At 43.3% G+C, this 12,853-nt stretch overlaps 1 protein-coding gene across 1 annotated transcript in view; it reads left to right on the forward strand.

The window, feature by feature from the left end:
- The window catches only part of LOC122234543 (basic proline-rich protein-like), a gene marked incomplete at its 3' end in the record, with an annotated part of 342,718 nt that overhangs the window by 198,224 nt on the left and 131,641 nt on the right, over positions 1 to 12,853 (forward strand). The window contains exons 3-4 of the mRNA XM_042971194.1: positions 4,776 to 4,819; positions 8,367 to 8,411. Of these exons, the coding sequence (XP_042827128.1) occupies positions 4,776 to 4,819; positions 8,367 to 8,411 (89 nt within the window). The remainder of the gene's footprint in view (positions 1 to 4,775; positions 4,820 to 8,366; positions 8,412 to 12,853) is intronic.

The raw sequence follows: 12,853 nt of genomic DNA on the forward strand, positions 1-12,853 counted from the left end.
ATTTGCTGGGGATGGAGGGAGGTTCTCAGCACATAGGATTTTCAGTTTTAATATTTTTTTTAATGTTTATTTTATTTGAGAGAGAGAGAGAGAGTAGGGGAGGGACAGAGAGAGAGGGAGACACAGAATCTGAAGCAGGCTTCAGGCTCTGAGCTGTCAGCACAGAGCCCAACGTGGGGTTCAAATTCATGAAGTTGGGTGCTTAACCAACTGAGCCACCCAGGTGCCCCATATTTTCAGTTTTAAAACTGGGACAGTCCTGGGCCAACTGGGATAAGTTGGTCACCAGATAAATTATCCCAGTTGGTCACCCTAAGACGGGCAGCCTTTTGATGGGCTGGTCTGGGGCTTCCTGAGGAGGTAGCATTTGATTAAGGACTGAATGAAGCAAGGGAGTGAACCATGGGAATGCTAGCAAAGTGGCTTTCTAGGCAGAGAGAATAGTATGTGCAAAGGTCCTGAGCCAGGAGTGTTCTTGGGGACATTTGAAGGACTTTTAAGAAGGTCAGAGTGTCTGAAGCATAGCTCCAGGAAAGAGAGTAGTAAGAGATAGGTTTTAGAGAGGGAAGTAGGGGTTAGCCTCTGACCCTTGCAGGAAAAGGAAGAACTTTGGATTTTATTTTAAGCCCAGTGGAAATCTTTGGAGAGTTTAAGCAGGGAAATGAGATGGTATAATTTATGATTTTAGAAAGATCACTTTGGTGGTTGTGCGGAGAAGGGAATGTTGGTGGGTGTGGGGTGGGGGACAGAGTGGACTCAGGTAGACCCTATGGGAGGTGGTTGTAATCTAGGGCAGTGGTCTCGAACTCAAGCCTGCGTTGGAATCACCTACCTGCAGGGCTTGTTAAACATGGCCTCTGGGCCTTGACCCTGGAGCCTGCATTTCTTCCATCCAAGTACTAACCAGGCCTGACCCTACTCAGCTTCCAAGATCAGAAGAGACGGAGCGCGTTCAAGGTGGTATGGCCGTAGAGTGGAGCCTGCGTTTCTAACAAGCTCCCAGGTGGTACCAAGGCTGCTGATCCTGGATCACTTTGAGTTAGGGGGCAATGGTGGCTTGCACTAAGGCCGTACCAGTGCTCAAGTCAAGTCTCGTCTGGGACGCATCAGCCCCATTTTGGTTCTCTTGTAACTTGGTTGCACCAAGGAGAATATCTCAATTTGATAGCAGTGTGGCTGTAACACTGTTCTGCCCTTCTCCCTTTTATTTTAGTAAAGAGACAGCAGGCCTCTCAGAGCTCTCAGCAGAGAACTCTGCTTAAAATTTGAGTTTTTGGGGAGGTCTTCACTGTATTTATTTTTTATGGTTGCTTACAACTTATGACAAATGATATTGGTTTTCCTTTTACAAGAGTGTTACAAAGCTTCCATTTTTCAATAAACGTATTTAGTTTTTTAGAAGTGAGAGTTGCTTTTTTATAAATCTGTGAAGCAAATAATGGTGTGGGTAAAACTCAGATATGACACATCTATAGATGGCGGTTCTTGAGTGACCACAGTTGGGGAAATGGGACCCTGAGCCTTAGTTTGCTTGGGTCCTACAAACCCAACACTTGATGTCATTGGGTACTTCATAAAGGCAGCAATTCCTCACCGTCTCTAGGCCACAGTCTGGTAGCCCACTGTACCCCACTATCTCCCATTTTCTGCTGTTCATGCCTTTATTTATTCAACCCACATTTACTGAGCACCTACTAGCTTCTGGGTCCAAGTCTTAAAGTCAGTTTGCAGCATCCCCTTGGGAAGCATTTTATGGGTGATAATCGTTCTTGGAAAGAACCTTCTCAACAATTTACTAAGTGGAAACATAAAATGAATGTGGACATATGTCCCTGATAATGTTTCTCTCCTGTCCTTCTGTGAAGAGAGAGAAAGAAAGAGATGGGGTTGGTAGGTATGCTGGGAATTACAATCCCACCTCCTCCGTTGTACACCCAAAGAGTGTACTGCTCACATGAATGTCACCTGTCATGTGTGTCCTACTGGGGAAAACAAAGGACTGGAACAGGCACAGGTTATGGGGCATCATTGTCAGATTTTAAACAGAAGATTGTAAGCTCAGATTTGGGCGTTAGAATGTTTGTCTTGGCAGTTGAGAGAATGGAGGGAAGACTGTGGATGGCAGATTAAGAGATCTCTTTGGGCAAGTTATATCAACTTTCTGGGCCTAAATATCTGTAGGTTCAAGAAGGTAGATCATGTTTTCTCTTGTAATATGCAAGAGTTCACAAAATAAAGTGACACCAAATCATGGGACCATTGAAGGATGGATTCTTACCAAATGGGAAGCGTGTGTCTGAGAACAGTCTGAGCTAGGAACCAGACCCTGAGGCAGGTGTGGAGGACTGTGAGGGACACTCAAGGCTGGAGGCAGTCGCTCTCCCAAGCTGCTGGTCTGGAGGAGCAAGGAGAGGATGTGTGATTGCCGGGGAAGATTTACTCTGGGCAGAGCAGTCCAAGGATGGTGTTGAAGAGGACCGCACAAGTAAAGCTGTAAGGACACTCCCACCAGGCGGGTGTAACACCAAGCCGTGTGGGGTGGAGTAGCTGCAGGGGTTTATTTAGTGATGATTAATAAAGTGAATTTCACCTCGGTTCGCAAGGGTGCAATTAAACATGCAAATGATTTAACAAAGTGAAAAGATTTTACACATATAATGATGACACCTAAGGATCAAATGTCATAATGGTAGACACGAACATGCTCCATGGGCTCCAGAGCCCTGCGTCACAACTCCCGCCTGCTGCTGACACATCTCTGTAGGGTAGGCTGGGTGCACTCCCAGAGTTTCAGTCCAGTGCTTGCTCTTGTATTGCGGGACCATGTCTCCCACAGGGCCGTGGGAAAAGAGCAGCGTAGAACTATGTCCCTTTTCCAGTCGCCTGTGCCTCCTTCCTTGAGCTCTGAGTAGCCGACGCTCTTTCCTAGTACTCGACGGCAACCCTGGGGTCTGAAACTCTCCCTCTTGCCCCTGGCCACTTTGGGGTCCGGATTGTGATTTCTGGTTACTTTGAACCAAGAAGTTTGAGAAAATAGGAGCCATGGCCAAGTTGGGTCTGAGATGATCGTTCAGAACTCTGGCTCGTGGTGTTGGGTAGACCTGGTTGAAATCCCGGCTCTGTCACTTGCTAGTTGTGTGATCTTGGGAGAGCCCCGGTGTCACTCTGGGTCCTCTAAGAGGCTCTGGGAAGCAACGTGCAAGGACTTCATTAGGTGGAACATTTATGTGACAGAAGTCAGACTGCGATGAAAGTCTGACCCCGAGGGAAGGAGAGAGGGTTGGGTGGAAACGTCTGAACGGCATAGTGTGAAAAAGGTCGAGGTGTCCCAAGTTGGCTGTCAGAGGAGTCCTGTGTTTTCTAGGACTGGGCCTGCCTTAGTTTCCCTGCTATGCTCTATCACTGATGAGGTGGGTAGATTTCAGGTCCAGCGGGTGCCCTCTCGTGGTTACCACACCCATAACCTCTCACAAGACTGGTTATGATCAAATGAAGCAAGGCACTTCATATGAGATCTGGCATAGAGTAAGGACTCCACACATTTTAGCTATTATTATTATTACCCAAATACTCTTTTGAAGTCAACAAAAGAGTTTTCTTTTTGTTACCAAGCATTCCCTAGACCAGACGCTGCTAATTCAGATCCCCTCCCTGTAAGCGAGTGGACCAAGTCTAATACCTTAGGCAGTGGTGGGGACTGTGATAAACTCAAGAGTACGTGCTCTATTTAAAACATTTTGAAAAATGGCTGGATCCAGCGAAAGCAAACACATCTGTGGGCTGAATTTGGTTTACTGCCCTCCAGTTTGAAATCTCTGCCTTATACGCACAAGGTTGTCTGTAACAGTTCCTGATATTCTGGGTTTGCAACAGCCAGGGAGTCAATTTAATTAAAAGAAAACAAAAATAGTTTGGGTGGGTTTTTTCCCCCTTCTTGCTGACAAATTTATGGTGTGTTTGACCAAACTGAGAGATCTGACTGGTTGATTTTGGTTTTGTACAGAGCTTCAGTGTTGACTTATCTGAGAGGTTTAGAAGGTGGATGTGGGGTATGAACGGCATGGGTTGGAGTCTTGGCTCCCCCATTTTCCAGCTACGGGATCTTGGGAAAGTTGGGACATCTCTGTAGCTCAGTCTGCCTGTCTGTAAAATGGGGACAGTTCCCCTCATGGGGTTGCTATGAGGATTTAGTATATGGAAGGTGCTTAGAACACTGCCCAGACCAAGTAAGGCTGAATAAGTGTTGATGTTATTCTGGGGTTGGGCAAAGGAGAGAGAACATGGCTTTTCTTCATCATTTTATTTCACATAAGCCTAAAACTTAATGGTGGGTATAACACCCAAATATGAATGAGTTTCTCCTACCCTGGTGATATAATCACATATAATAATGTCACTTACATAAGCTTTCCTACCTCCCTGTTAAAGCCACCCACACTCTGCTCCACTTCATGCCGTGATAGAATTTTTCTCCCACAGGGAAAGAGACACCCAACTTTATACTGATTATCACTGTAAAGCAGGGACCAACGGGGAATGCTGGAAAAGGTGGATTTTTCAGTAATTTGTTGGTTAGGGGGAAAGAACTGCTTCTAAACAAGAAGCAGTGAATCAGGCCTGGAGACCTCAGAAGAGCCAGTGGGGGTCATGGGCCAGAAGCAAGCCATGGCCTCCTCCAAATTAGGTGGGCTTGGCCTACACCTTAGAGGGAAAGCGTCTGTGAGCAAGCCCTCTGCAGATAAACACTGATGTGCTGTTTCTTTCCTTCCTTCCTTTCCTCCTCCTCCTCCTCTTCCTCCTCCTCCTCCTCCTCCTCCTCCTTCTTCCTCCTCCTCCTCCTCCTCCTCTTCTTCTTCTTCAATTCTGAAACATGTTCTACATGTGATGCATGCTCATTGTGGAAATTGTAGAAAATAGAGGGGAACAAAATAGAAGTGTAAAAGTCAGAACATGTTCAGCTTCAAGTGTCAGAAATCAATCCCAACCTGGTGTAGGTGATTCAAGAGAATGTATCAATACAAGGATGTTGTTCCAGGGATGAGTCAGGCAGGGCTACATCCAGGGCTCAATCCTGGCAAGGTGCTGTCTTGCTCACTCTATTCATTTCTCCATTTCTTCTGCCTATTCCAGGCAGAAGAGGTCTAAAAGTAAACACGACTAACTCTAGACTAATTCCCATCATTTGAAGAACCATACTGGAAAGAAGAGTCTCAGGGAGGGATATGATTGGCTGGGCATGTATCACATGTGCATCCTTGAGCCAATCAGCCAATCCCTGTGGCTACAAATGAAATGTTCTGATTAGACATGTTAGTGAGCCAGAGGCCGGGAAGGTGGAAACAAGGAATAGGTTTGAAATACCTATGAAATACAAGGAATAGGTTTCCCATAAGAAGGAAGGTTTTTGTTCCAGACGAAAGAAGAGAAAGGGATGAGTTGATGAAAACATGAGGAGTCACTTTAAGATGCAAATACAAATTTCTAATACTCCCACCAGAAATAAGGGCTGCTGACTTCTTGATGTAGATCCTCCCAGAATTTCCTACTCACCATCTAATGTGTCTATACTTACAAGTATGTGTTAGACATATAGAACATTGAAATGCCCAAGAAACTTTTGTAAATGATTTTGACTGCCCCCATCAAAAATATCAATTACATATCTCGAAATCCAAATGGTTTATTTCCTTGGTCAGAAAATCAAAGAATATAGACAAGCAAAAATGAAATCTAATTTATGACTGGTTGCAGCTGACAGTAAGACTTTCAAGAAGGCAAGTAAAAATCAAGGTTGAAATAAAGGGATTTGTTATGTCTCCTCTTATGACAGCCTGTCGTCTCTTCATGGTGCTTTCCACATTTATAATTATTTACTAACTACTTGCAGTGGCTTATGTAAAATTATTCCATTATGAGCTATTCCAGGTACACACAAAAAAACTGTGGGCTGATTTAGTGAACAACCATTTATGCTTCACTCAGCTTAAGAAATGTAGCATAACAAATACAATCTCATCCCGCTGGACCCCATCTCAGTCCTGTGCCTTTTCTTTTGTCTCTCTCTCCCTTCCCAGTGATGATCTTTATCCTCAGAATGCATTTTTTATTCCATGTACATTAAATTTTTTTTAAGTTTATTTCTTATTTTTAGTAATCTCCACAACCAACCTAGGGCTCGAACTCATGACCCTAGGATCAAGAGTTATAGGCTCCATTGACTGAACGAGCCAGGTGCCCCTCCATGCATATTTTTATACTTTTCATTGTGTATGAATGATCTGTTATCAACATGTAGTATTGTGTTGCATGTTTTAAAACTTTGAGTAGAATCCTGCTGTACATATCATTTCATGATTTAGCTTTTTTCCCCACTATTATGATTTTTTTCAATTTATCAAAATTATGTTTCACTTATTCCATTTATTCACTTATTTCACTACTGCTGTTACTACTACTGGTTACGATGGCATTCTACTGGACAACCGTATCACGATTTACTTACCCATTCTCCTGTAAGTGGGCATTCAGCTTTCTTCTGTCATAAACAGTGCTGCTATACACACTCCTGGACATCTCTCCTCGTGAAAAGTGATGGAGCTTCTGCCGTCCTACGGTATATACTCAGGAACGGAACTGGTAGGCTGTAGAGTTGGCACATCTCCAGCTCAACTAGGTGTCACCAAACTGCTCTGCAGAGTGGATGTGCCAATGTACACTCTTACCATCCACCCACGAGGCTTCCTGTTTCTCCAGAATTTGGTTTTGTCAGATTTTCCATCTTTGCCGGTGTGATGCGTGTGAGCTTCTGGTCCTTCTCACCCATTGTTTGATCCTGGATAGCTGGAATCATACATCTTGTTCACCATGGTTTTCCTGGCACTTAGCACAGCTCCTGGGGCATAGTAGATGTTCAGGATTGGGGGTTGACTGAGCAAGAGTTTTCTGGTTCTTCCCCTTTGCTACAGAAGACACCTGTTCCCCAGCAAACCTGCTTCTGCCTACTCCTCTCCTTTGAAGATCAGAGACCTGCCACACACTAAATGGAGAGGACAGTTTGGGGCTCCCCTAATTGCCTTTCATTTGGGCAGCAGTTCTGAAAACCTATGCATGGACATCAGGATCACCTGAATGGCTTGTGGAAACACGGATGGCTGGGCGTCACCCTCAGAGCTTCCCATTCAGGATGTCCAGGGTGCTCTAAGAATTCACATTTCTGATGAGTTCCTACCTGGTGTTGATGCTGCTGGTTTGCGAAGCATACGTTGAGAACCAGTATATCAGAGAAACATCCAATCCAGACATTTTGGATATGTTCTGTGTGGCATGCCTGTAAAGAGACTCACACCGGTCAGAGTGGCTAAAATGAACAAATCAAGAAACTATAGATGCTGGTGAGATGTGGAGAAACGGGAACCCTCTTGCACTGTTGGTGGGAATACAAACGGGTGCAGCTGCTCTGGAAAACAGTGTGGAGGTTCCTAAAAAAATTAAAAATAGACCTACCCTATGACCCAGCAATAACACTACTAGGAATTTACCCAAGGGATACAGGAGTGCTGATGCATTGGGGCACTTGTACCCCAATGTTTATAGCAGCACTTTCAACGATAGCCAAATTGTGGAAAGAGCCTAAATGTCCATCAACTGATGAATGGATACAGAAGATGTGGTTTATATATACAATGGAATACTACCTGAATGAGAAAGAATGAAATCCTGCTATTTGCAGCAACATGGATGGAACTGAAGGGTATTATGCTAAGTGAAGTAAGTCAGTCATAGAAAGACAGAGATCATGTTTTCACTCATATGTGGATCTTGAGAACCCTAACAGAAGACCAAGGGGGAAGGGAAAAACAGTTACAAACCGAGAGGGAAGGAGGCAAACCATAAGAGCCTCTTAAGTACAGAGAACAAACTGAGGATTGATGGGTGGGGGTGGGGGAGAGGGGAAAGTGGGTGATGGGCATTGAGGAGGGCATTTGGTGGGATGAGCACTGGGTGTTGTATGTAAGCCATTTGACAATAAATTACATTAAAAAATAAAATACAACAAAAAAAAAAAAGAGAGAGAGAGAGAGACCAAATGCAAACTTTCAAAAGTCATTCCCAACGTGGATCTAGAGGAAGGAATAAATGTTTCATCCAACTGCACTTGGCTGGAATAGGGAAAGGAGGAGCCAGAATTCTGAATTCTGGGTCCCTCGAAAGTTCAAGACAGGTGGCAGCCCTTACAGAGACTGATCTAATTCAAAAAGAATATATTGGGCGGCCGCTGGCAAGTTTTCACATCTTCTACAAGATTTCAAGGCAGGATCTTTTTTTCCACTGATAACTTCTGAGACCATCCCTATCTTCTCTTCTTTCCCCTCCTCCTCCTCCTCCTCCTCCTCCTCCTCCTCCTCCTCCTCTTTCTTCTTCATCATCATCAAACATTAATTTAATTCAAGTGTAGATTTGATTGTCATGATACCACAATAAAGACAGCTACCATTTATAGAGGGCTTGATTACAAGTACTTTATAACCTCATCTAATCAGCATTATTGCATCTAATCCTGCCTTAGGCCTCTCCAACTCCAATGTTGTGTTCTTTATTTTTCCTATACACTATATTTCCGTAAGTGTTGGTCTATTCATTCATTCGTTTACCCATTCATTCATTCCTTCACCAAATATTTACTGAGCACCTGCTATGCAATGGGCATCCTGCTGCTGATGTGGGCACAAAAGACAGACAAAATCCCTGCTGTTATAGTGCTTACAAACACTTATATTTCCAATCCCCAAAAAGGGGTGATACTATCTCTCACTTAGGGTTGCTATAGGGATTAGGGAAATGTGCCCTGGTACACAGTAAGGGCTCAATAAATGTTGGCTCCTGGCCTCCTTTACCCCCCAGAGCTGGTAGCTTTCTATTCACATATGTCGGGGAGAACTGTTGGAACCATTTCTGAGACTATGTTCTTCTAGAAAGCGACATTTCCCTGTTCTTAAAATTCATGCAACCCACATGTTATTAACCTATCTGAGCAAAAGCCCATTTTCCTGGGCTCTCTGGGCTAGACTCAGGCTCTTGCTCCCCGCTGCCTCCTCTCCTTCTCATCTTCCTCTCAATTCTAGCTAGGATCTCAGACTATACATGAGTTTCGACAGACCAATGCTTTGGGAAAGCTTTGTGCAATTTTGAGCGATGAAAAAAATGGAGAAATAAGGGCTCCAGGCAACTGGTGTGATAGAGAAGAGAGGAAAAAGATAAGAGAAATGTGCAGCTTAGGAGGATGTTTGCACAGGCAACGAGAGAAAAATAAGTAACAAATGTCTACTTAGAGGTATTTTCCTTCAAGCGTCTGGAGCTTTTGAAGAACTGGGATAGGAGAAATCTACATTTTAGGAATCTAGGCTGCTGTTTATGTAATTTCCACCTTTGAGGGCTTCAACTCCATCCTCGCTGACTGCGTGCTAGTCATTTCTTTGTCAGGCTCAGTTTTAGTGATTTTCATCCCCCCCGCCCCGCTCCCCCAACAAGGGGGTGTAGCTGTGCAACATAGTCAGTGCACTGAAGCCCAAATTGGAGATCTCTCTCACTACAGATGACATAGTTCAGAAGGGAAGAGTCACATGAAAACTGTACATTTCTTTCCACAGGTTTAGCAGAAGCTACACCCGGATTCCTGCAGCTGAACGGATGTAACCGGCATTTGGGCTTTTCTATTCAGTTACCTCCTTGTGGTGAGTGAAGAGCTCGGGTGTGTGTGTGGGGGTTTATTCCTCATCAACCTTGTGACCTTGGGCAAGGTCCCCGATCTATTAGAATCTCAGTTTTCTCATCTGTGGAAAGATAACCATGACAAAATATATCCTCAGAGGTAGTTTCAGTGGGAGGGTTAAATGAGATACAATTTAGGAGTTCTTGGCATAGTATCTGGAGCATATTTACATTCTATAAATAAGGGCAGAAATTTCTTACCATCAAGACTTTTCTCGTGAAAAGGTCTGAAGCTTATACAGCAATCAATGTAGGCAAAGTGGAATTCTATGGGCCCCAGCTTCTCGTTCTGCCACCTCTGAGACTTTGGGAAAGTCATTTCCTCCTCTGAGACTGTTTTCTCCCAGTTTGGTGGGGGAGAGAAATTAGGGGGAAGGTTGGAGGCTTTAAAGGCCTAAAGAGATAATAAATAATAACCTATACATAATGTACTATATGTATAATATACTCTGTAATAGCTAGCATATTATATATATATAAAATATACCATAGCATACTGCATATTATATATTACAGTTTATATAATATACACTATAGCATATAAGCACTAGTTTATATGATACGTGCTCTCTTTATCATATATACTATGTAACATGAATAGCACATATATCATACATGCTATATATTATTTATATGCTATAATATATACTATATATGCTATAATATATACTGTATATAATGTAATATATAATATAAATGATATATTACACCATACAACACACACTATAATAGAGATACTACATGCTATATTGAGCATAATATATTATTAGTATAATAAATAATACACCATGTGTTACCTAGATTTGTATAATATAGATACTATACTATTATAATATTATATACTATGTAATATATGCACTTTATTTAATAAGGTATGGTATGTAATGTATGCTGTATTTAAGCAACTTTTATCTGTATAATATACCATACCCACTATATATGCTATTTACTATGTAATATGTCATGTACAATATAGTAAAAATGAAAGTTTCTTGTGAACTGAAAAGCCCCAATTAATAGGAGATGTTATTAATTAGTTCCATCGAGGTGTAAATGACTGATATGGGTTATTTTATTTTTTTATTTATAATTTTTTAATGACTGACATGGCTTAAAGTGTGACCCAGACTCAGAACATTTCCCATTTCACCACTGGCCCCCCACCCTCTCCAGCCCAAATATTTCTCTTGTGTCTTTACTGTTCAGTGAATGGCTCTATCCTCCTCCCAGGGTGCTCACCAAAGAGCCAGGAGTCATCTTTGCTCCCTTTCCCTTCCTCCCACTTGCACACCCTGCCACCCAGTCCTCCGACTGCCTCTGCTCGTTCTGTCTGCTCTACCTCCAAAGTGGGGCCCAGATCCACCCACCACTGCCCCAGTTCAGGGCCGCATTGTCACCAGCCTAGACAACTCCAATAGCCTCTTAGCCATTCTTTCCTGCTCCCTCCCTTGCCTCTTCATGATCTACCCTTCACATGGTAGCCTCACTGGTCCTTCGAGGGAGTAAATCCAATCACGATACTCCTCAGGTGAAAATGCTTGATTGCCTTTTCCATCACGTTTAGGGTAAAACCCAAACTCTTTGCCCTGTAGGCCCTAGCTCCTGACATTTGGCTTTGTCTGGTATTACTCCCTTGACCTACTTTGCTCACTCTACTCCTGCACATCGATGACTGTTCAACTCTCAAATATATTGTGATAGATCCCACCCCAGGGCCTTTGCACTTGCTGCCCCCATTACCTAGAATGCCCTTTGCCCAGATATCCACATGGCCCACTCCGTCACTTCACTCAGGACTCTACTCAAATGTCACTTTAACAGGGAGGACTTTCCTGACCACCCTCTAGCATATCATGCCTGTCCCCTCACTGTATACTATCTGGCTCTCTCTATATAGAATCTACATCTATATAATCTACATCTATATAGCAGCCACATCTACAAAGTAGATATAAAGTATCCCAAAGTGTGTGTGTGTGTGTGTGTGTGTGTGTGTGTGTGTGTATCTAGTACATCGTACATCCTCCACATGAGAGAAAGTCTCCATAACACTGCTGTGTGAGTTTTAAATCTTTTCATGGAAAAGTGTTTGGATAGTGAGAAATTCCACAGCCGCATGTTCTGGAGGATTGCTATGTGCCAGGCATGTGCTGAGAAGCTTGTTTCTTTATTTATTTTTCACTCTATCTCATGTGGCCCTCACCATCACAACAATGACTTGATGTCCGTATTATTTCAGGAGATGAAGTCAGCTCAGAATCAATTTTATTGACATCAGCAATAATAGTAATAAGGGTTATTATATGAGTGAATGGAAGTACAACAGGTGGCCTGTTCTGAAGCTATTCTGTGTTGTATGTGAACACAAAGCATTTGGTTTTCAAGAGCAGATTGAATGGACAGTCAGGCAGTCTGGGGAGGTAAGACATCCAGTTGTTCATTCCTAGAAGAATCCTTAAAGAGGGTCAAGCTTGGAGGCACCAGGGTTTATTTTATTAGGGAAGGCGGCCTTTCCTCACCTCCCTATCCACAGATCCACGGCCCGAGGAATCTGAGAAATGGCTCCCCTAGTCCTTAGGCACAATCTGTTTCCATCGGGCGACAAGCATGGCTGGCATACGGGGTCTGTACCTTTCATTGCGTCAGTGATAAACCTTGAGCCAAATCAGAGTTACTGGCCTTGTGTTCTGTCGTCTGGGACCTCCCGACTTCGTGTGGTGCACTCACATCCACATGCCCTTTTATTTATGACTTTTATTGAGTCTTCTGTGAAGTCATAAATTGACCAACCCTCCAGCTGGTTCGAGCCCTCATCAGGAAGCTGTCATCAAAGTGAATCACATTCTCAGTGGCTGTTCCTTCCCCAAAGGTTCATTGCAAAGGCTGGGATGTTTCCTGCAACTTGCTTAGAATATCTGTCAGCTCCTGGCAGCCCAGACTCGCTAAGCCAAGGTTCTTCTTTTTTTTTTTTTTTTCCATTAAACAAAAAAAAAAAGTGAAATAAAAGGTGAAGAAGAGGTGTCTATATTTGGTCAGGGGTTCTCTCATGTCAGTATAACATTCTGGAAAAGCTTCAATTTCTGGA

The sequence above is a fragment of the Panthera tigris genome, chromosome E3 (assembly GCF_018350195.1).
Source record: "Panthera tigris isolate Pti1 chromosome E3, P.tigris_Pti1_mat1.1, whole genome shotgun sequence".
Taxonomy (NCBI): domain Eukaryota; kingdom Metazoa; phylum Chordata; class Mammalia; order Carnivora; family Felidae; genus Panthera; species Panthera tigris.